The sequence below is a fragment of the Podarcis muralis genome, chromosome 7 (genome assembly GCF_964188315.1).
Source record: "Podarcis muralis chromosome 7, rPodMur119.hap1.1, whole genome shotgun sequence".
In the NCBI taxonomy this organism is placed as follows: domain Eukaryota; kingdom Metazoa; phylum Chordata; class Lepidosauria; order Squamata; family Lacertidae; genus Podarcis; species Podarcis muralis.
The window spans coordinates 73,852,426-73,874,962 of record NC_135661.1 but is presented as its reverse complement, the minus strand read 5'-3'; the positions used below and the strand labels follow the sequence as shown (position 1 = coordinate 73,874,962).

The 22,537-nt window shown below is 46.5% G+C and overlaps 1 protein-coding gene across 4 annotated transcripts; it reads right to left on the bottom strand.

Annotated features, from left to right (window-relative positions):
* Positions 1–1,573: 1,573 nt before the first annotated feature.
* FNDC8 (fibronectin type III domain containing 8) lies at positions 1,574–21,087 on the bottom strand. Of its 4 annotated transcripts, none has more exons than XR_013393742.1 (6): positions 17,001–17,090; positions 12,565–12,675; positions 11,238–11,585; positions 8,252–8,464; positions 3,176–3,840; positions 1,574–3,123 (listed from the first exon to the last, which is right to left on the bottom strand). XR_013393742.1 is itself a non-coding variant. In XM_077932114.1 (6 exons), the coding sequence occupies exons 3-6, from the start codon at positions 12,565–12,567 to the stop codon at positions 3,727–3,729; spliced, it is 678 nt and encodes a 225-aa protein (XP_077788240.1). In that variant the 5' UTR covers positions 12,568–12,675; positions 19,524–19,657; positions 20,669–21,087; the 3' UTR covers positions 1,574–3,726. The 4 variants fall into 4 exon arrangements, 3 of the variants coding, with proteins under 3 accessions (XP_077788240.1, XP_028598453.2, XP_077788239.1); XM_077932114.1 differs by lacking the exon at positions 17,001–17,090 and adding exons at positions 19,524–19,657; positions 20,669–21,087 and having other exon boundaries at positions 1,574–3,840; XM_028742620.2 differs by lacking the exon at positions 17,001–17,090 and adding an exon at positions 20,669–21,087 and having other exon boundaries at positions 1,574–3,840.
* Positions 21,088–22,537: the final 1,450 nt, after the last annotated feature.

Below are 22,537 nucleotides of genomic sequence, written 5' to 3'. Positions count from 1 at the left end.
CAACTCATTGCAACCCCAAGCTTAAAACACAGATTTAATAATTGAGAGGCTCAGACTAGGTAAGTTGGCGGTGGAGAACATTTTTGGCTTTGCAGGTCCGATCTGTAGGTTCTCCACCTCAGTGGGCCAATTTTGACAGGTGGGTTGTTCCCCCCCCACCTGTCAGAGCTGCTTGTGCAGCAACTCCCAAGCACCCAACAGCCTGCCCGATGTTTGGGAACTGCAGCATGAGGGCTTTGCCAATCAATCCTACGCTTGGCAAAGCACGGGGTTTGCAAACCTGTCTTCTAGTCGTGCCTCTGCTTGCCTCAAACCTGACATCACCTATGAGGTCAGGTGTGGGGCAGGTAAGTGGCTGGAGGTGAAACAACCTTGTAGCTCTGAGACCTGCGTTGGATCAAATGCAGCTTACAGGCTGGAACGTCTCTACCCCTGATGCAAGTTAATCAAATGCCTTGGTGAGGAGGAAGGTCTTTGCCTTGCATCATAAGGAAGACGCCAGGTGAATCTCCCGGCAAAGACAGTTCTGTAATGGGAATGCTGGGACTGAAATGGCCCTTTCTGCTTATTTGGTAGAGGAACCCAGAGCAGCAGCTGTGAATAGGATCTTAGGGTTTTGATGGAGACATGGAAGAAGGCGTATGTGTCAGGTAACCTGGCCCCAAGCCATCCAGGGACTTTAAAAGGTAAAAAATCAGCACTTTAAACTGAGCCCAGGTGAAGGTATTGGAAGGCGAGGCGGGCAGGCAGGCACATGCTTTATTGAGCATTCCTCCTATTTTTTTTGCAGGGATATTAGACAATGTTGGCTTATTTAATGAACGCTCATTCGTCTGCAGGGAGGTTAGATTGTAATCGCTTTTCCTGAATTTGTCGGTATGTTATTGAATCCCACTGCAAAATAGAGACAGCCTGGAAGCATCCGAAGACTTTTCACTTCAAATGCCTCCTATCTCCCACATTAATCCCTTTCCAAATGAGTTTGGATTTTTTAAAGGGGGAAGGCAGGAGGTATATTGTACAGTGGTACCTCTGGTTATGAATTTAATTCGTTCCGGAGGTCCGTTCTTAAGCCGAAACCGTTCTTATCCTGAGGCATGCTTTCGCTAATGGGGCCTCCGGCGCGTGATTTCTGTTCCCATCCTGGGACAAAGTTCGCAACCAGGAGCAGCTACTTCTGGTTTAGCGGAGTTCGTAACCTGAGGTGTTCATAACCTGAAGCGTTCTACACAGTAATTGCATAGTTGCTAAGTTGTGTCTGATCCAGACACCTTTTCTGAGAAGTGTGTCTCTTGCCAGGAATGCAAAGGGAATGCCGTTATGTGGTAGAGCATATATACTCAACGTACAGATAAAATCACCAGCCTCTGCAGTTAGAAAGATCTCAGGAGGGCCAAGTAATTAGGCCTAGCTGGGGGGAGACCCAGGTTAAAATCCTTGCTCAACAATCGTGTTGCACACTGGAGCCTAATCTCCCTCACAGGATTGTTGTGAGAATAACATGGTGGAGGTTAGGAACTGCACACTGTCGAGTTTGGAGGGAAAGGAGGATGTACGTGCAGCAATAAACAAATCCATACAAACAAGTTTATTAATAGTCCACTGACATTCAAACTCCAAAAACAAATGTAAACAGAAGCCCACAAACAGTGCACTTTTCATTATTAAAACTTTAAACAGGATTAGAACAAAATTAAAACAAGTACATTTTATCAATGTAAAAGCTGTAATAACAATACCTCTGCCTAAGAGCCAGGAGACTTATTGCTGGACAACATTGGCCAATGGTCTGAGTTGGTATAAGTCTTCTTCACTGACTTGCCAAAATGTAGTCTTAGTTTATTATTTTTATTTTATGTATATATTTAAACCGTCCATTTCTCCCTCATATTTATCTATAGTCAGTAAATGGTCTAGTTCTCCCTCATATCTAACTATAGTCTATACTTTAGTCTATCTCTTCCTCTTATTGGTATCAGAACCTTCATTCAAGTAGCTTAACATGGCTGTGTCTTCCTTCACCCCATTATGAGGTACCTTATTTCATCTCGTGAGCTAGTTTAGGCTGGAAGATAGTAAATTGCCCCACATCTCTCATGTTGGCTCTCTTGGGCCAACAGGTACTCAAAAGTGGCGCTGAGACCCTTGTACCTTATGTGCAGCTGCAGAATAGTTTTCTGGCACCATCCTGTGGCAACTTCTCAAATTACACTTTAAAGTCATATACAGCACACTGACGCTGAAGCGCAAGCAGCTGCTGCATTCCACTACGTACCACTTCATATGCAGACTGAAATGGTATCGGTACCTTCCTGATGGGACGCGGGTGGTGCTGTGGGTTAAACCACAGAGCCTAGGACTTGCCGATCAGAAGGTCGGCGGTTCGAATCCCCGCGACGGGGTGAGCTCCCGTTGCTCGGTCCCTGCTCCTGCCAACCTAGCAGTTTGAAAGCACGTCAAAGTGCAAGTAGATAAATAAGTTACATTTGGCGGGAAGGTAAACGGCGTTTCCGTGCGCTGCTGTGGTTCGCCAGAAGTGGCTTCGTCATGCTGGCCACATGACCCAGAAGCTGTACGCCGGCTCCCTCGGCCAATAAAACGAGATGAGCGCCGCAATCCCAGAGTCGGTCATGACTGGACCTAATGGTCAGGGGTCCCTTTACCTTTACCTTTTTACCTTCCTGATGCTGCTGGATGACAATTCCCACCAGTCCCAGCTGCTGTAATGGCCAAGGATGATGGGATTTGTAGTCAAGCAGCATCTGGTGGGCACACAAATGCTGCCCACCCTGCATTGCCAAGTCCAGCCAACCTCATCATGAGTGAATGTTGCAAGCAAATCGCCAGGCACTCGGGCCACTTGCAAAGGGTGACAGATTGTGGTATTTCGCTGGAAAAACCAACCAACACACCAGTTGTTGACAAATGTATGCACTGCCACATGGAATTAAATCCCATGGAGCTCAGTGGAAGCAAAGTAAATGTGTAGGATACAGCTGCATGAAACTCACCCCACACAACCCAAAATCTTAAAGCTCAGAGGTTGCGCTTTTCATCAAGGACTTGGGACAGGAATGGCGTGCTCTCTGCTGCCTCCCTTCAGCCAGGTCCTGCAACTGCAGCCTCTTTCCCTGCTATTTGCTGGTCACTGCTGGCCAGGTTGTGTTACTGCAGCCTCTTTCCTTGCTCTCTGCTGCCCCCTCTTGGCCAGGTACTGCAACTGTAGCCTGTCCCTTGTTCTCTGCTGTGCTCCCTGTTATCCAAGTTGTGTAACTGTTGCCCCTTTTCTCTGCTCTCTGCTGCCTACTATTGTACAGGCTGTGTAACAGCAGGGCTTAATCCCTGTTTCCTTCTGCTGCCTCTTGGCAACCTGGTCAAGAGGGGGCAGCAGAGAACAGGCTGCCATTACAGAACCTGGGCAAAAGGGGTCAGTAGAGAGTAGGGTAGGAGGCTGCAGTCACATGATTTCAGCCTCTTCCCTTGCTCTTATGTATCAGATTCCCACCATACGCAGCAAAATAGTTGCAAATGCACCTGTGAACTGTGGCATCCGTATATGCCCGGTTCCCGTCACCCCAGCCCCTGACCTTCTTCACCTGGCTAGAAGTTATTTTTGTGAGCAGAAAATTTGCCAAGGTACCAAACAGCAGTTATGAGGAGATGTGGAATAACTGATGCAAGGGCAAGAGGAAGGTGCCATCCTTTACTTCCATGTTGTCAGTCCTCTTAGGGGGCAGGGATAAAGATCGTCTTCTTCTGGGGCTTCCTGCACCGCCGCACGGTGACAGTGACAGGAGCCGGGTCCAGAGGCATTCCTGCCACAGAAGGCATTGTGCCAAACTGGAAGAAGCAAAGGGGAAGAGCTTGTTACAGGGAGGCAGTGAAATGCAAAACAACACGCTAAAAATCTGCTAAAGATTGAGGTTGAATCCTGACAAGACAGAAGTACTGTTTTTGGGGGACAGGAGGCGGGCAGGTGTGGGGGTAACGGTGCCCCTGAAGGACAAGGTGCACAGCCTGGGAGTCATTCTGGACTCACAGCTGTCCATGGAGGCACAGGTCAAATCCGTGTCCAGGGCAGCTGTTTATCAGCTCCATCTGGTACGCAGGCTGAGAACCTACCTGCCTGCGGACTGTCTCGCCAAAGTGGTGGGTGCTCTGGTTATCTCTTGCTTGGACTACTGCAATGTGCTCTATGTGGGGCTACCTTTGAAGGTGACCCGGAAACTACAACTAATCCAGAATGCGGCAGCTACACTGGTGATTGGGAGCGGCCGCCAAGACCATATAACACCGGTCTTGAAAGACCTACACTGGCTCCCAATATGTTTCCGAGCACAATTCAAAGTGTTGGTGCTGACCTTTAAAGCCCTAAACGGCCTTGGTCCAGTATACAGGGAACCAGGCAGAGGGCCTTCTTGGTAGTGGCTCCTGCCCTGTGGAACGCCCTCCCAGCAGATGTCAAAGCAATAAACAACTATTTTACTTTTAAAAGTCATCTGAAGGCAGCCCTCTTTAGGGAAGTTTTTAATGTTTGATGCTGTACTGTTTTTAATATTCAGTTGGAAGCCGCCCAGAGTGGCTGGGGAAACCCAGCCAGATGGGCGGGGTATAAATAATAAATTATTATTATTATTATTATATTATACCTGAAGGAGTGTCTCTACCTCCATCGTTCTGCCTGGACACTGATGTACAGAGCTGAGGGCCTTCTGGCGGTTCCCTCACTGCGAGAAGCCAAGTTACAGGGAACCAGGCAGAGGGCCTTTTCGGTAGAGGTGCCCACCCTGTGGAACGCCCTCCCACCAGATGTCAAAGAGAAAAATAACTACCACACTTTTAGAAGACATCTAAAGGCAGCCCTGTTTAGGGAAGCTTTTAATGTTTAATAGGTTATTGTATTTTACTGTTTTGTTGGAAGCTGCCCAGAGTGGGACACAGCCAGATGGGCGGGGTATAAATAAATTATTATTATTATTATTATTATTATTATTATTATTATTATTAGTAGTAGTAGTAGTAGTATGTTGCAGTGGTTAGCATCCCATCTTGCAAGGGTGTTTTCTACATCAAAAGTGGACTTGCTTGCATCTTGAAATGTGACCATGCATTTTATGTTTGGCAAAGCCAATTTCCCTCAGAGGCAGTGAGGTGTAATGGTTAGAGTGTTGGATTAGGACTGGGGAAGCCAGGTCCAGCTGTGAAACTCACCAGGAGACTTAGAGCCATTCCATTACCTCTCAGCTTAACCAAACTTGTTTTGAGGGTAAAATATGGAGATGGTGGAGTGGGGAAGAGGACTATGATTTGGGTCCAGGCTAAGTTACTTAGTTGCATTTAGTTCCAATTGAAACCAATGTGAAAAAACTACCGGTAGTCGTGACTAGTTTCAAAAGCAGCAAAGTTCAGCTAAGTTCTTAGATCCAACTCCACACATGCCACCTTGAACTTTTGGGAACAAAGGCAGGATAAAAACATTATATATATATATAAAATCTCCTGGAGATGCGTGAACGTTGGTGCTTCATTAGTTTGGGGTTAGAGTAAAAGGGTTGCTGGGGTAGTTAGCTTCAATCCTGCCATTTTATAGGTGACTGCTGAAATAGTCGCAACAATAGTCAGCCCACAACTTATGCGGCAGTTACATTTTGGGGATTGCATCTACTGTAAATACGTTGGAGCAGGGCTGGAGGGCTTCTTTTTTTTTTTTTTTTTATAATAAATTTTTATTAGTTTTCCATAAATAAAGAATAAACAAAACAAAAACATAGACATAAACAAACAAAAACATGACTTCCCCATACCACCCCTTTCCTGCATTCTTGTTTCAAGATTTTTTAGCAACCCTCTGATCTTAACTTAAATATATTTCATGTATTTAACTTCAGTTAATTATTAATACAACTGTAGTTCTTTGTCTCTTATAACTCTGAGCCCCTAATTTTCCAAATTACAACAGTTTTTAAGATAAACTTTGAATTTGTTCCAGTCTTCATCCACCGCCTCTTTCCCCCGGTCTCGAATTCTGCCAGTCATCTCTGCCAGTCCCATATAGTCGATCACCTTCGTCTGCCATTCTTCCAACGTGGGTAAATCTTGCGTCTTCCAATACTTTGCTAGAAGAATTCTTGCTGCTGTAGTGGCGTACATAAAAAATGTCCTATCCTTCTTTGGCACCATTTGGCCCACCATACCCAAGAGAAAGGCCTCTGGTTTTTTAACAAACGTTCTCTTCAGAACTTTTTTTATTTCATTATAGATCATTTCCCAGAAAGCCTTAATCTTCGGGCAGGTCCACCAAAGGTGATAGAAGGTTCCCTCCGTTTCACTGCACTTCCAACACTTGTTATTGGGCAAATGATAGATCTTTGCTAACTTAGCAGGAGTCATGTACCACCTGTAGATCATTTTCATAATGTTTTCTTTTAAGGCATTGCATGCCGTAAATTTAACACCAGTGGTCCATAACTGCTCCCAGTCTGCAATTTCAATGTCATGCCCAATGTCCTGTGCCCATTTAATCATATTAGATTTCACCATTTCATCTTGAGTATTCCATTTCAACAGCAAGTTGTACATTCTTGACAAATTTTTAGTATTGGGTTCTAACAGTTCTGTTTCTAATTTTGACTTCTCCACTTGGAAGCCTTTCTTTCTGTCCTGTTTAAATACTTCATTTATCTGTCGATAATGTAACCAATCTCTCACCTTAAATTTCAGTTTCTCAAAACTCTGCAATTTTACCTTTTCACCATCTTGTTCTATAATTTCACAATATTTAGGCCAATTAGAACCCATATTCAATTTTTTCACCTCTTTTGCTTCCATTGGTGACAACCACCTGGGGGTTTTACTTTCAAACAGGTCTTTATACTTAATCCAAACATTATACAAAGCTTTCCTCACCATATGGTTCTTAAAACCTTTATGCAATTTTACCTTGTCATACCATATATATGCATGCCAACCAAATCTGTTGTCAAATCCCTCAAGGTCCAAAATGTCTGTATTCTCGAGGAGCAGCCAATCTTTCAACCAGCAAAACGCTGCTGATTCATAGTAGAGTCTTAAGTCCGGCAGGGCAAAACCCCCTCTATCTTTCGCATCTGTTAATGTCTTAAATTTTATTCTTGGCTTTTTGCCCTGCCAAACAAATTTCGATATGTCTTTCTGCCACCTCTTGAAACAGTCCATCTTGTCTATTATTTGTAATGTCTGAAACAGAAATAACATTCTAGGCAATACATTCATTTTGATAACAGCAATTCTGCCTAACAAGGAAAGTTTCAGCCTTGACCATATGTCTAAATCTTTCTTAACTTCTGTCCAACATTTATCATAATTGTCTTTAAAAAGATTCACATTTTTCGATGTCAAATTCACCCCCAGGTACTTCACTTTTTTTGCTATCTCCAAACCTGTTTCATTCTGGAATGTCTCTTTTTCTTCATTTGTTAGGTTTTTTTCCAAAACTTTAGTTTTTTGTTTGTTCAGCTTAAATCCTGCAACTTGACCAAATATCTCGATCAGTTCTAAAACTCTTTTTGTGCTAGTGATTGGCTGTTGCAAAGTCAAAACTAGGTCATCTGCAAATGCCCTTAATTTATACTCTCTCACTCCGACCTGAATTCCTTTAACCAACTGGTCCTTTCTAATCATATTTAACAAAACCTCCAGAACCAGTATAAAAAGTAGGGGGGAAATAGGACATCGGCTGGAGGGCTTCTTGAGCAAATCATTGTAGTTCAGATTCGACTGCAAAGAAGTGAATCCACGTACTTCTAATATTTATGTATTTCTAATATGTACTTCTAATATTTATTTATTTATTTACAGGATTCCCCCAACTACAGTTAAAAAACGTGGATTGGCTTAGGGCTTTGCAAAACAGAGTGCCAAAGGTTAAAATTAGCATATAATTTGTTGACAGTGCTTTATTCACCAAAAGCCTGCAGGTTTCTCTGTCTGTCTGTCTGTCTGTCTGTCTGTCTTAAAAAGTACTTGCTACCTCCTGCATATTTAATTTTTTTAAAAATCAAAATGTTACAAATATGGACAATTCTTCAATTTATTTCATTTTAGCTCTGATATGCCTTTTTGCAGTTATCAATGGTTCTGACGTTTCTACCAGGGTCAGCCTCCCTGAATTGGGCTTTGGGTGAAAGTGCAACGGGTGTGCCTTTCTACATTCTTTGGATGCCCAACTCTATGGTACGTGCACCCGCCTCCCCACCAGGAGGACTGTGCTCACCTTATAGGGTGCACTCCACTTCCCAGCACCTGCCACGTTGAGAGACCTCACGCGGAGCAAGTACGTAGTGCCAGGAGTCAGATTCTCCAGGTGCTCTTCTGTCTGCGAGCAAAACCAATGGATGTTCTTGCCTTGACCATCCAGCCTGGCCTCCTGCAGTTGCAGCTCGTAGAAGGAAATCAATTCCCCGTTGCGTGGGCCTGACCAAGAAACCTATGGAGGAGAGAAAATGGGCATCATGCAGAAAGCTAGGAGACGAGCTCTTTCACTTGATCCCGACATCTTCAGGGAAGTGGGTGCTAAAGGGGTCCTTTCACTGGTGCAGGGAGGAACCGTGGTGGCTGGTGCCCATTGGGATTTATGGGACAGAAAACAAGGAGACCAGTAGTAAGTGGAGCCAGACCAAACCCAACTGATTCTAGTTTTGTCCCCCATCCTCTACCCTGTTGAGTTCTGCAGGAAGTAAGGAGGAGGAAGCTGGCATTTGGGGCCACCCCCGGGGCTGGTTGTAAGGAAGATGGTGGACAGGTGGTGGCTGGTTGGAGACAGATGGAGGTTGGCTGGGCAGTGATCTCTTTACCCTAATGTACTAGCCTCCTAACCAGATCAAGCCTATCCATTCTTAAGGAAATCAGCCCTGAGTGCTCATTGGAAGGACAGATCGTGAAACTGAGGCTGCAATACTTTGGCCACCTCATAAGAAGAGAAGACCCTGATGTTGGGAAAGATTGAGGGCACAAGGAGAAGGGGACGACAGAGGACGAGATGGTTGGACAGTGTTCTCGAAGCTACAAACATGAGTCTGACCAAACTGCGGGAGGCAGTGGAAGACAGGAGTGCCTGGCGTGCTCTGGTCCATGGGGTCACGAAGAGTCGGACACGACTAAACGACTAAACAACAACAACCAGCCTCCACTGCCCTTAAGAGACATACACCAAGAGGTCGCCTTAGTCTTCTCTGATATAGCAGAAAATACTGGGGGTGCTTCCAGGCAGCCTGTCTATTGAACATTCACCCTCACTTGTTTGTAGGGAGGTTACCGAGTGCTGCTCCACACTTTCCAGTGCATTTCCCCAACATTTTTCTTAGCACAAGATGTCCAGTCCCTCCGGGAAGAGAGTTGGTTGCACAACACCTCCCAATCAACTATAACTGCGCAACCTGAATTTGGCAGTGTGTGGCTGAATGCTGGACCCTGCAGCCAAGTGTTAGTTCTTGGCTTTAAAAAAGAGGTAAAGGTAAAGGACCCCAGGACAGTTAAGTCCAGTCAAAGGAGATTATGGGGTTGTGGTGCTCATCTCGCTTTCAGGCCAAGGGAGCCAGCGTTTGTCCACAGACAGCTTTCTGGGTCATGTGGCCAGCATGACTAGACCGCTTTCGGTGCAACAGAACACAGTGATGGAAATCGGAGTGTGTGGAAATGCCATTTACCTTCCTGCTGCAGTGGTACCTATTTATCTACTTGCACTGGTGTGCTTTCAAACTGCTAGGTTGGCAGAAGTTGGGACAGAGCAACAGGAGCTCACCCCTTCATGGGGATTTGAACTGCTGACCTTCCGATTAGCAAGCCTAAGAGGCTCGGTGGTTTAGACCACAGCGCCACCCACGTGGTAAGTTCCTGGCTTACCACTCATGGTTTGTCTTGGGGGCAGACAAACTACAAGCCTGGTTTTGGATGTCATGTTAAGCCAAAGCATAGTTTAGCTCCTGGTAGTGAAGCAGCAACAGCAGGGAGAGGAATGAAGCAGCTGTGATTTTTGCTATGAATACCAATGTCACACTCGTTCCTTCTTGTACAGTCATGGTTCGGCTCAGCATTATGTGCAAACCATGCCACTGTGCCCAATACGAGCTATATTCCAAACACAGAAATTTCCAGGCCCTTGAAACTGAAGACTATTGCTGTGCACTTGGAGGGCAGTTGGCCTCGATGACCCACTGGGATTCCTTGTGTGATGTTTTCGCTCTTAAGGTTTCTGTGAGCAGAGCTGTCAAGGGTGGCTTATCCTGAGGCAACACGTCTTAAGGCCTGAAAGAAGACTATTTATAGCTGGTGACAGTCAGGTGATGTGCTTCGATGGGAGTTAAGATGGCTCAGAAAAAGGATGAGGAGCGATGACTGAGCCTTATTGTCCCCAACCCCATTAAGCAGGGAGAGGGGTTAAAAGAAAAGGAAGCGATCAACCTGCAGATGTTTTTGTGACTGATGGAGAATCAATGGGCAAAAGGATACAGAGGGCTGAATTGCTCTCTGTAAAAGGCACTGTAAAAGGCTCTGGCAGTTCCATTAGAAATCTGATGGGGAGCATTACACCTGGGACCTCTGTATTTTCCACCTATGCTCAACCTGTGTACATGCATAAATCAGGGATGGGGAATCTGTGGCCTCTACAGAAGTTCTTGGACTCCATATCCCATCAGCTCCAGCCAGCATGGCCAATGGCCAGGGATGATGAGAGTTGTAGTTTAGTAGCATATGGAAGGTAACAGGTTCCCCATCCCTGATATAAATGGCCTGCTATTGTGATAATTTTATTATGATGCTGCCTATTATGATGCTTTTTACGATGTTTTAATTATTATGCTCCATAGAATGTGTTCTTAATGTTGTACACCACCCTGGGACCCTTTGATAAAAGGCAGTATATAAATCGAAATAGCAGCAGCAGCAGCAGCAGCAGCAACAACAACAACCCATATGATACAAGGCTCTAGTAACTCCCCTCAAACCTTATTTCACAGATACTTAGACAAGCACTGGAGCCCCTGAAATCTCTCACGTCTCATAGGGTTGGGGTGCATGTAACAATACGGGTTCCTCGGAGGTGCACTAAATGTGATCTATCTAGCTCCAATGTTGCACCCCCATTTACCCAGTGGGGTAGTTGAAGAGGAGTTCAGCTTTTGGCTCAAAGAAAGACCTGGCTCTCCAGTCACAATAACTTAGCAATGCAGAGGAGGCCATTTTGTGTCAGTAGGCCCCACCTGAGCACTGGTGCTGCTGACGGTGTGCTCGCGGATGAAGGGCTGTGGCGGCAGTTCCACACACACAGGAGACTCCGAGCCACTGTCGGAGAGGCTGGTCTCCCCGTCGCTCATGTCCAGGTCGACAGGGACGCTGGGGCTGCTGCTGCGCCGAGGGCAGCTTGGCGGGGGCCTGCGAGCGGCTTTCTTCGGAACTGACAGCCCGGCCAGCAAGTCGTCCAAGGTGTGAGGTAAACTGCAGGCTGAGTAGAGGATGTGTTTGGGGGTCTCGATGATGCTGCCCAGGCCAGAGCTGGAGGTGTCGCTGCTTTCACTGGGAAGGCTTGAGTGATTTCTGTAGAGCTGAAACTAAATTAAAAGAAGAATACACCCAAACAACCCCTGAGTGAAACCTGCTTGCAGAACTTGTTGTTCATGTTCTCCTAAGCCAGAGGTGGGGAACTTGATGCCCTCCAGAGGTTGATGCACTACAATTTCCAACACCCCTGACCATTGGGCATGCTGGCTGCAGCTGATAGGACATGGAGTCCATCAACATCTGGAGGACTGCAGGTTCCCCATTCGTCTCCTCACACTCCAACATTTTCCCATTTATTGAAAGGATGTGTATATTGTCAGATGACTGACAATACTTTAACAAGCATCAATAGAACCTAGGAAGGTCTTCATTTTCACTACTACTTTGTAGCATCTAAAAGAAGAAAACATGGTCCTAATGTTGGTGGACTCCAGTTACCATCAGGGGAACTTTTTTCATTTTCTGTTGGCAGTCTCATGCCAGCATAAGTTGGAGCCAGGGCAATGGATACGACTCCTGCCTTTGTACAATAGCCTACAGCCACACAAAATCCAGATGTTTCCACACACAGTCCCTCCTACCCTATGCATCCTCTGAGGCATCACCACAGATCAAAGACACATCCCAGCAGGTAAAAGCACTTGGGGGGGGCATGGAGCAGGTCCAGTTATGGGTGTGGCCTGGGGACAGTTCTGAGAGCAAAACAGAGATGCGGGGGGGGGGGGGCATATTCACTCCCTGGCCTAGGGTTCCCTACTCCTCATTTATATGATCAAAGTATCTCCTTAGGCTGCACCCTTCCCTCTTGAATTAGATTTTTTGGGGGTTCCTTATGAATTAGCTTTGATTATAAGAGCTGTAGATTGATTATCCAGGGACGGGGGTGGAGGGTGGGTGGGCCTCAGTCCCCCAGTCTCAGAGGGGTCCTAGCACCGTCTACTCCCTTATTCTGGGATGCCTGGTTCCTTGTTGATGGCCCACATTAGCGGGGTTTTTTTAAAAAGCATTTTAGAGAAATACCTCACCTACCATTTCCAAGCAGGGGAGAGGTCATGCCCTTGGGAAGGAGAGACTTGACGAGGCTTCTCTGCGGCAGATATGATGAGTGGCGATGAATGACTTGCACCTTTAAGGCTGCATCTGTTCACAGGAATGGAGGGGGGGGTTGAGTGCATCAGGATTAAATAGGCCCACACATCTGTTGAGCCGAAAAGTTCGGAAAGCTTCCAGCTGCAAGGAGCAGAACCCTTTCCACATTGAAATGCATCTGCCCAGGAACCAACTTGTGCATGCGGCAAAGGGAGGCTTAGCCAGGGGCAGACTTTGGGCTTTTGAATTTCAGTGGTGCCCTGCACAACACCAAAATTTGGCGCTCTCCGCCCCCAGCCTCTTGTCATTGTTGCGGTGCCCTCTGAACTCAATGCCCAGTGTGGGCGAACTAGTTGTGCTCCCCCAAAATCCATCTCTGTGGTGGCTAGCCCCTTGCACTTCCTTAGCAAGACTTCCACCCAGTCTCCCTTGCTGTTACCTAGGCAGAGAACTCCCTTTGCTAACTTTCCAGGAAAACAAAACAAAACATAGCTTGGTTGGATAGGGTTCTGTTTTGTTTGTTTGCTTTCAGAAAAACGCAGGAAGAGAAGCCATTTCCCCAGCTTCAGAAGAGGAGGAACAGAGCTGTTTACCTTCACAGAACAGACAGGTTATGCACTTGGCTTCACTCCTGAGCTGGGGGTTCTGCTCCCAGATCCAGCCAAAAACCCCAACCAGGAGCAGGGAAGCCTTTTCAACCCATAGGCTTTGTTCCTTTCTAGGTAACTTTCCAGGGACCACATGCCAGAGGTAAAACTGAGCAGAGCAACCAATGTGACTTTCACCTCTCACCTCTACATACACTCACATGCACTCCTTTCTAGCCTGTATCCCAGGGGTTGTCAACCTGGTCCCTACTGCCCACTAGTGGGCATTTCAGGATTCTAGGTTGGTGGTAGTGGGTTCTACGGCACAAGCTGAATCCTCCTTCCATCGAGCACTAGTGGGAGGTAAGGAAATTTTACCATCAAGAAAGATGCATTAGTGGGTGGTAGGTATAAAGAGGTTGACTACCCCTGCTGTATCCAGACAAGCAAGAGGCATTGTCTGAGGTCAAAGACACATTCCAGCCAGGCAAAAACATTCAAGGAGGGTGCGAAGCAGCAGGGTCAGAAAAGAGGTGTGAGCTGGGGAGAGTTCTGAAGGGCAGAAAGAGAAGTCTGGAGGGACACATCCGGTCCAAGACCCTGAGGCTTCCCAACCCTGCCCTCGACTTTCCCCAAACCTCTGAAGTCTCCTCCCTAGCTCCACGCACACTCAGTTTCTATTTTGCATCCTAAATCCCTTCCCTGAACATGTCTGTGGTGCCGCCGCCACCCCTTCCATCAGTTTGCTCCCCAAAAGGACAGCTTTTCCATGAGGACTCTGGCTCAGTACTCATTCCCAGATGCAATCAAGCTTAAAACACACACAAAAATCTAAACTTGTGTGGCTTTGCAGATGTTGCTGGACTCCGATTCTCATCAGCCACAGGCAGAGTGGCCTGTGGTCAGGGATGATGGGAATTATAGCCCAACAACATCCCTCGTCTATAGGATTGGAATGTAAATGTGTTTGCTGACATTTGATTTTTATCCTATCTCCCTTGCGCTGTCGTTTTCCTCATCGCTGATTTTTCATTGTAAGCTTCTGTCTGTGTTTTGTTTTTGAAAGTCTGTAAAGTGGTATGTACGTGAATGGTATAACTATTACTACTACTACTACAGTGGTACCTCGGGTTAAGTACTTAATTCGTTCCGGAGATCCGTTCTTAACCTGAAACTGTTCTTAACCTGAAGCACCACTTTAGCTAATGGGGTCTCTTGCTGCCGCCACACTGCTGCTGTGCAATTTCTGTTCTCATCCTGAAGCAAAGTTCTTAACCTGAGGTAATATTTCTGGGTTAGTGGAGTCTGTAACCTGAAGCGTATGTAACCTGAAGCGTCTGTAACCCGAGGTACCACTGTATTACTGTTACTACAAGGATGCCTGTATAGCAATGACTGACACTGTCCTGGTCCTTCAAAACAAAGATGGGGGCCGCCCTACATGGAATAATTACAGAGGTTTCTAATTTTCTAGGAGCAGGTCATGGTTCCTTATGTCATGCCCTGTACTTGGGCATTATATAAAACTCCAAGGTCCAGAGAAAGCCACTGCCAGGCAAACAAGCTAGAAGGCTGTGTACCCACCCTATTGCCACTTTCCCTCACTCCCCTTGCAGCCACCCCTTGTGTTTCAGCCCTGTTGCTGTCCAGACTAGCTCTGCCTCTGCCTCCAGACCCATGGAGCTGACTTACCGCCCACAGGATGCCCCGGCACTAGCATATTGGAGGCTATGAGTCTGAAGGCCTGTCCCAGAAAGGCCACTGTTTGCCTAGTCCTCATTATGCCACAGTGCTACCCCTTCCATTGTGACCAGGCACACTCAGTGTAGGGCAGGCCTAGGGCTAGGCCCCAGGGCCCTTTTACATGAACGTAGCTGCTGACTGGCTCTGTGCAGTAATTGTATTAATGAAAAAAATGAACAAACATGAACACAGGCGTATACCAGCTGATATGTTTCTATCATTACAGACACAGGACTGGAGCTGCTTTTTGTGGCAAGGCTCACCACTGGTACAGAGTTCCAGCATCTTTTTTGTACCAACAGTACTTTTATTAATATATGAGTACTAGCACCTCGTTTGTTTTATTTTTAACCAAAAATACCAGTGCTTAGGACAATTGTGTGCTTTGGTGTTGCTTAACACAATTGGGAGCCAATGCCTGTGCAAAATCCTGCTCTTGCCAGAGCCCGGTCTGAAGCCAATTATATACAGTTGTACCTCGGGTTAAGTATTTAATTCGTTCCGGAGGTCCATACTTAACCTGAAACTGTTCTTAACCTGAAGCACCACTTTAGCTAATGGGGCCTCCTGCTGCCGCCGTGCCGCCGGAGCACGATTTCTGTTCTCATCCTGAAGCAAAGTTCTTAACCTGAAGCACTATTTCTGGGTTAGCAGAGTCTGTAACCTGAAGCGTATGTAACCTGAGGTACTACTGTACAAGTTTAGGAAGGCCGAAAGGAAGCAGTACTAACAGCATAAGAGAGAACATTTCCTATTGGCTCTGCTTTATGGAAGGGGTTCTTCTGGTTGGCTGTGAAATAAATAATTAATTGCCCCCCCCAGGGGGTCTTTGCCTCAGAAGGAGGACTGGGACCTCGGAAGGAGCGCGGTTGTAGAAGGCTCTGAATTGACACAGACCACACCAGGAATTGAGAAAAAGCAAAGTCTGATCTATATTGAAAGAACAGAGAAAAAAAACACGAAACTGTTGCAACAGGGTCCCCCCGCTCAGGTAATAAAATGGAGTGAGACCTGGAACAAAAGAGCTGCCTTGACTCTTATACCTTTTGGTTTCCATACAGATTAATAACAGCAGAGATGGCAGGAAGCGACATGAATGGTGTGAAGAGGGGATTAACATAGAAGAAGAAGAAGAAGAAGAAGAGTTTGGATTTGATATCCCGCTTTATCACTACCAGAAGGAGTCTCAAAGCGGCTAACATTCTCCTTTCCCTTCCTCCCCCACAACAAACACTCTGTGAGGTGAGTGGGGCTGAGAGACTTCAAAGAAGTGTGACTGGCCCAAGGTCACCCAGCAGCTGCATGTGGAGGAGTGGAGACGCGAACCCGGTTCCCCAGATTACGGGACTACCGCTCTTAACTACTACACCACACTGGCTCTCTTAACATAAGGTAAGAAGGATGTTCTAAGCCCTTTGGCAGGTGTCAGTATTGCTGGTGGGCTGGAATAATATGTGTTGAGTTTCCTCTCATTTATTCTGGATCTGCTTAATGGCTTTTCCTTTATCTAAAGGAAAAATCTCCATAGTTGCTGCTAATCAGCATGCAGATCGTGAGGCTGGATGTTTGGGAAATAGCTTCAATGTTAATGTGAGATCCTGCTCTGCATTGCTATCAACTTGGGTGTGATAGTCTGATGTTTGCATACTTATTGGAAAATAAATCTACTTTATTTTGAGGCGGTATTTGTGTGTGTTCATGGCATTATTTGCAGACCCAGTAGATGGCAGTGCGGTGGAGAGTGTTTTGGCAGCTACAGTTTGGATACATTCAGAAAAATACAGCCTAGTGCAGCATTACATTTCTGTAAAGGTAAAGGTAAAGGGACCCCTGACCATTAGGTCCAGTCGTGGCCAACTCTCGCTTTATTGGCCGAGGGAACCGGCGTACAGCTTCCGGGTCACGTGGCCAGCATGACTAAGCCACTTCTGGCGAACCAGAGCAGCGCACGGAAACACCGGAGCGGTGCCTATTTATCTACTTGCACTTTGACGTGCTTTCAAACTGCTAGGTTGGCAGGAGCTGGGACCGAGCAACGGGACTCACCCCGTCGTGGGGATTCGAACCGCCAACCTTCTGATCAGCAAGCCCTAGGCTCTGTGGTTTAACTGTACTCTGTAAAGGTTCATTCATGGAAAAAGAGATACATTTCAGTAAGGATACATTCTTATACATTTCAGCCATAGCAAAAGGTAAAAAAGACACAGCAAAATGATACATTCAACGATACATGAAAAAGACACAGCATACATTCTGATACATTTCAGTGATAGCAAAAGAAGGTAAAAAGACACAGCTAAATGATTTATTCTCAAACGATGCATTCTCCAAGGCACAGTTCATTTCGTGTGGGGTTTTTAAGGTAGAACACTAGAATTCTGATATTGGTAGGGTCATTTTCCTTTATTCCCCTCTCTGACCCTGACTCTCTTACGACAGCCGACACCTGCCTCATTCTTATTGGCTGCTGCTTGCTATATAAGGCTTACCGTTGAGATGGTTTTGAGGCTTTGTTTTATCTAGATGTGTGCTAAGGGTTTATCTAGATGTGTGCTAAGGGAATTGATGCTTTTGAATTATGGTGCTGGAGAAGACTCTTGAGAGTCCCATGGACTGCAAGAAGATCAAACGCATCCATTCTTAAGGAAATCAGCCCTGAGTGCTCACTAGAAGGACAGATCCTGAAGGTGAGGCTCCAATACTTTGGCCACCTCATGAGAAGAGAAGACTCTCTGGAAAAGACCCTGATGTTGGGAAAGATGGAGGGCACAAGGAGAAGGGGACGACAGAGGACGAGATGGTTGGACAGTGTTCTCGAAGCTATGAACATGAGTTTGACCAAACTGCGGGAGGTAGTGGAGGACAGAGGTGCCTGGCGCGCTCTGGTACATGGGGTCACGAAGAGTCGGACACGACTAAACGACTAAACCCCCTTTATCTGACACAAAGTGACCCCAATATGTGAAGCTTTGCTGTGGGGTGTGTGTGTGTGTGTGTGTGTGTGTGTAAAAGCAGTGTTTAATTCTTTATCTGCCAGATTTCCCCTTGTACCTGTGCCCCAACACCACCCTGCTTTTACCACTGCCAGTGCTTTCAGGTGCATGTTAACATCACCTTCCCAGGTTATAACAAATAGTTAGACTTCATATGACAAACAACATGTAGTTCAGGAGCTTACCGTATTTTTCACTCTATAGGACGCACCGGACCATAGGACGCACTGAACCATAGGAGGGGGAGAACAGGGGGGGGGGGAAATTCTCCCCCTCTCGCTCTCCAGGCTTCAGCGAAAACAACGCGTAGCCTCTGGAGCGCGGAGGGAGCGCTCCCTCTGCGCTTCGGAGGCTTCGTGTTGCTATCGATGAAGCCAAGGAGCCTGCATTCGCTCCATAGGACGCACACACATTTCCCCTTAATTTTTGGAGGGTAAAAAAAAGTGTGTCCTATAGAGCGAAAAATACGGTACTTCATTTTTCGTTTCCATCTCCAAAGAATGGATTCTCTAAAAAAAAAAAACCCCTCTCTTTTCCTCTTTTGTTTTGTTTTGTTGGTGGCCTATACTTTCCCTCATAGGTGGAAGGATGGGAGAAATTTCTTCTGCAGCTTTAAAGGCAAGAGGGAAATTTTTTAATCTGCACGGGCGTGTGTTTGTGTGTAACACAATAGGAGGCAGACAGAGCTGGAAGAAAATGCCTGTAGAGAGAACGCCATTGGCTGCCAAGGGAACAAGGCAAGAAATGAGCTTTGTTTGGAGGATAAAAAAACAGAAACATGATCCAAGGAGGGCAGCGTCTGACAAGAATCATCCTGTATGAGGCATCTGAAAATCCTGACAGGTTCCAAAATGTGTTCCTTCCTTCCTAGGCAAAGCTGGAGTTACCTGATGTGTGTTACAAGGAGGGTATTGACAAGGATCAGCAGCTACTACTGGCAGCCCAGGGTGCCAGTTTGACTTCTGGGGGCTTCCTATCCAGCGCTTGAATGATAAGGTTCAGCATCAGCAGTCAGCTCAGAAGGGCTCCTAGCCAGCCCAGTCTGGCTGTGATGCCGCTCCTCACCAGCTCCCCAGAGGCTACTGCAGTGGTGGGTGGAAGGTTCTCAGTTCAGCTAACATCCTTAAGGGCCACCCGCCATCTTTATTTATCCAAAATGGACAGGCCTCAACCCAAACCTCAAAAATGGCACCGAGGTGAGGGCCCAGTTGCCCCTCTCCTATCTACTCCTTTGAGAATTGGCCTTGCCAATCAGAAGGTCGGCGGTTCGAATCCCCACGACGGGGTGAGCTCCTGTTGCTCGGTCCTTGCTCCTGCACACCTAGCAGTTTGAAAGCACGTCAAAGTGCAAGTAGATAAATAGGTACCACTCCGGCGGAAAGGTAAATGGCGTTTCTGTGCGCTGCTCTGGTTCACCAGAAGCGGCTTAGTCATGCTGGCCACATGACCCGGAAGCTGTACGCCGGCTCCCTTGGCCTATAAAGCGAGATGAGCGCCGCAACCCCAGAGTCAGCCACGACTGGACCTAATTGTCAAGGGTCCCTTTACCTTTACCTTTTATGATCCTGCAACTCACCACATTTTTGATGGGAACAGAATGGACATATGGAGGAGGGTCTCATCGAGGGCTGTCCTGAGACATCTTCCTGCTTAGCGTTACTGGAAATTGGAAGGGGGGTGGACCCCCCCCCCAAGCCTTGCCTCTCCACACTACGAGGCAAAGACAAAGAGCTTCCACTGAACATTACCAAATGTAGCAAACTGATAAATGCATCTATGTACTGGCTCAATGGGAAAACTTTAGGAAGTCATATAAAATCGCTCCAGTGATGGATTTACACCATTCCAACGATCTAATTGGAAGGAAAATGGCTACCAAAAGAGGAGCTTGGGAGAGGGCTTGGGGCAGCCATAATCCCTGAAGCATGAGACCACTTATGCAGCAGCGCCACTGCCTGGGTGATAATCCCTGGCATCCTGGCACCTGAGTGCCAGACAGGTAATCATCCCAATCACAATAGCAAACCCAACCTCAATGGATTGGGGTCTCAATCAAGAGGAAAGGGTGTGCTTAACTTGGCTGGGAAACAGGAACATGTAAATACTTACCTTTCTTTTACCTAGTGGGTGTGAGGTGGAGGTGAAGGAAGGGAGAGGGGGCAAACCTTATACTCAGGTTTCTGCCAGAAGACAGTTTATGACATAGTTATGACAAAATGTATGATGTTTTTGCTAAGGGTGTTATGGGTAAAATGGGAAACTTATAAAACAGGGAGCCATCCTTCTTTCTTCTCTTCCTTTTGTTAGTTTGAAGTCCTGTTGCAACAGTTCCTTGAATAAAGATCAGGCCTGCAGGCTGCTGTTTTGCTCCTATATTCTTGGCTGGTGTCTTTGTTTGGTAATCCAAGTGAAACGGGGAAATTTTTCTTTAACATTTCTTTAGCTCCGTGGCAGAACATCTGCTTTGCATGCAGAAGGGCTCAGATTCAACCCCAAGCATCTCCAGATTGGACTGTCTGGGACAGAACTCTGTCTCCAGCCAGCCACTGCCAGCCAGTGTAGTCAGCATTGAGTTAGATGGACCAACGACCTGAGTATAAGGCAGCATCTTATGGTGCCTGAGGACAAGATGGTGCTCTTCCCATTGATTTGAAGGTTATTGTGAAAAGGTTTGAAGAAACAAATAACAAATTATAAGGTAAAAGGTAAAGGTAAACTTACCTTACTTTCTTGTTGTTGCTAGCTACCTTACTTGCATCAAGAGATGGTCTAAAAATATATTGGAATAAATAGAATTGATAAAAGTTTAATTTAAAAAACTACCAGCTACCAGCCAGTATTTTATGCAGCAAATGTGCAGTATTTTATGCAGCCAGCTGCCTCTCAGCATACTGTGTTCAGCTAGCAAAATGTGGCCTCCCCTGCTGCAGCAAAGAACTGTAGGTCGAGATTTCAAGCAGGGACATAGCTGTCAACTTTCCCCTTTTATTGCGAGGAATCCTATTCGGAATAAGGGAATTTCCCTTAAAAAAAGGGAAAAGTTGACAGCTATGAGCAGGGGACAGGGAAGGGCCTCCACCATTCTACCCTGTCTCTGGGACAGAAGAGCTGCAATGTGTCTTTGAGGATGAACTCGGTTGCCTTTGTGCTTTTTCATATTGGGCGGGGATGGAAAAGGGGCGATGGTGGCAGCGGCTGCTCTCTTGCCCATTCCTGGCATGATCTCTCCCCTGCCTTCCACCCCGCTGTCCCAATCCAGTTCAGGGTGGTGGCGCAGAGAACCAGGTAATCAGTAACTGAGCGTGTGCATGTGTGTGTGTGTGTGTGTGGCCAAAGACTTTCCCCACCTACACTTGAGCCTCCTCTAAAAATCAGGCAGCTAGGTGATTTGCTGCCTTTCCCCCTTCCCTTTCCCCCACTCCTGTGCTGGCTGCGTGCACCAAGAGCTAAGTCACCCATTTGTTTTGGCAGTCTCTCCCTCTGCTCTGTACCCAGCCCCTGATGAAAGTCCTACTTGGTTATTACACACCGCAGAATGTCGCATAGACGGTGGGAAAACAAAAAACACAGAACAGCTAAGAGATTAAGACAGATATATAGTTAAATTTATACGTGACACAGATGATTAATTCCAGAGGAGGAAAGGGAGTTGTATAATTTACCTCTGATTTTATGGTTATGTTATTTAGATGAGTCAGTGATTTAAAATCTTTGAATCTATAGCTATATCAGCACAGTTAATTGTGCAGAGGTAAGAGACTGAAAAGCAGAGACACAACCTTGCCAACAAAGGTCCATATAGTTAAAGCTATGGTTTTCCCAGTAGTGATGTATGGAAGTGAGAGCTGGACCATAAAGATGGCTGATCGCCGAAGAATTGATGCTTTTGAATTATGGTGCTGGAGGAGACTCTTGAGAGTCCCATGGACTGCAAGAAGATCAAACCTATCCATTCTGAAGGAAATCAGCCCTGAGTGCTCACTGGAAGGAGAGATCCTGAAGCTGAGGCTCCAAGACTTTGGCCACCTCATGAGAAGAGAAGACTCCCTGGAAAAGACCCTGATGTTGGGAAAGATTGAGGGCACAAGAAGGGGACGACAGAGGACGAGATGGTTGAACAGTGTTCTCGAAGCTACCAGCATGAGTTTGACTAAACTGCGGGAGGCAGTGGAAGACAGAAGTGCCTGGCGTGCTCTGGTCCATGGGGTCACAAAGAGTCGGACACGACTAAACGACTAAACAATAACAAGAGACTGAATTAACCTGGATGAGTGATGTCTGCTACCCTCAGTGAGTTAGGGATTTCTGCTGCAGGAGAAGACAGGCACCAGCAGATTGAGCAGAAAATATCAATAGTGGGTCCAATGGCCACAAAGGTGGTTTCTGGATGAGCTGTACAGTGAAGTGAGGGGTAAATGGGGCTCGTCAACCTGGGAAGGTAGCCCATCTAGGAGAAAGAAATCTCTGGTCCTAAACCTCCACTGTCTTGAGGGAAATCTTCGGGAGAAGAAAAGGCTAGGGAGTAAACTCAACACAAATCCAGAGTCGAGTCCCTAAGACGGTTGGATAGTGTCTTGTGTTGTAAACAAA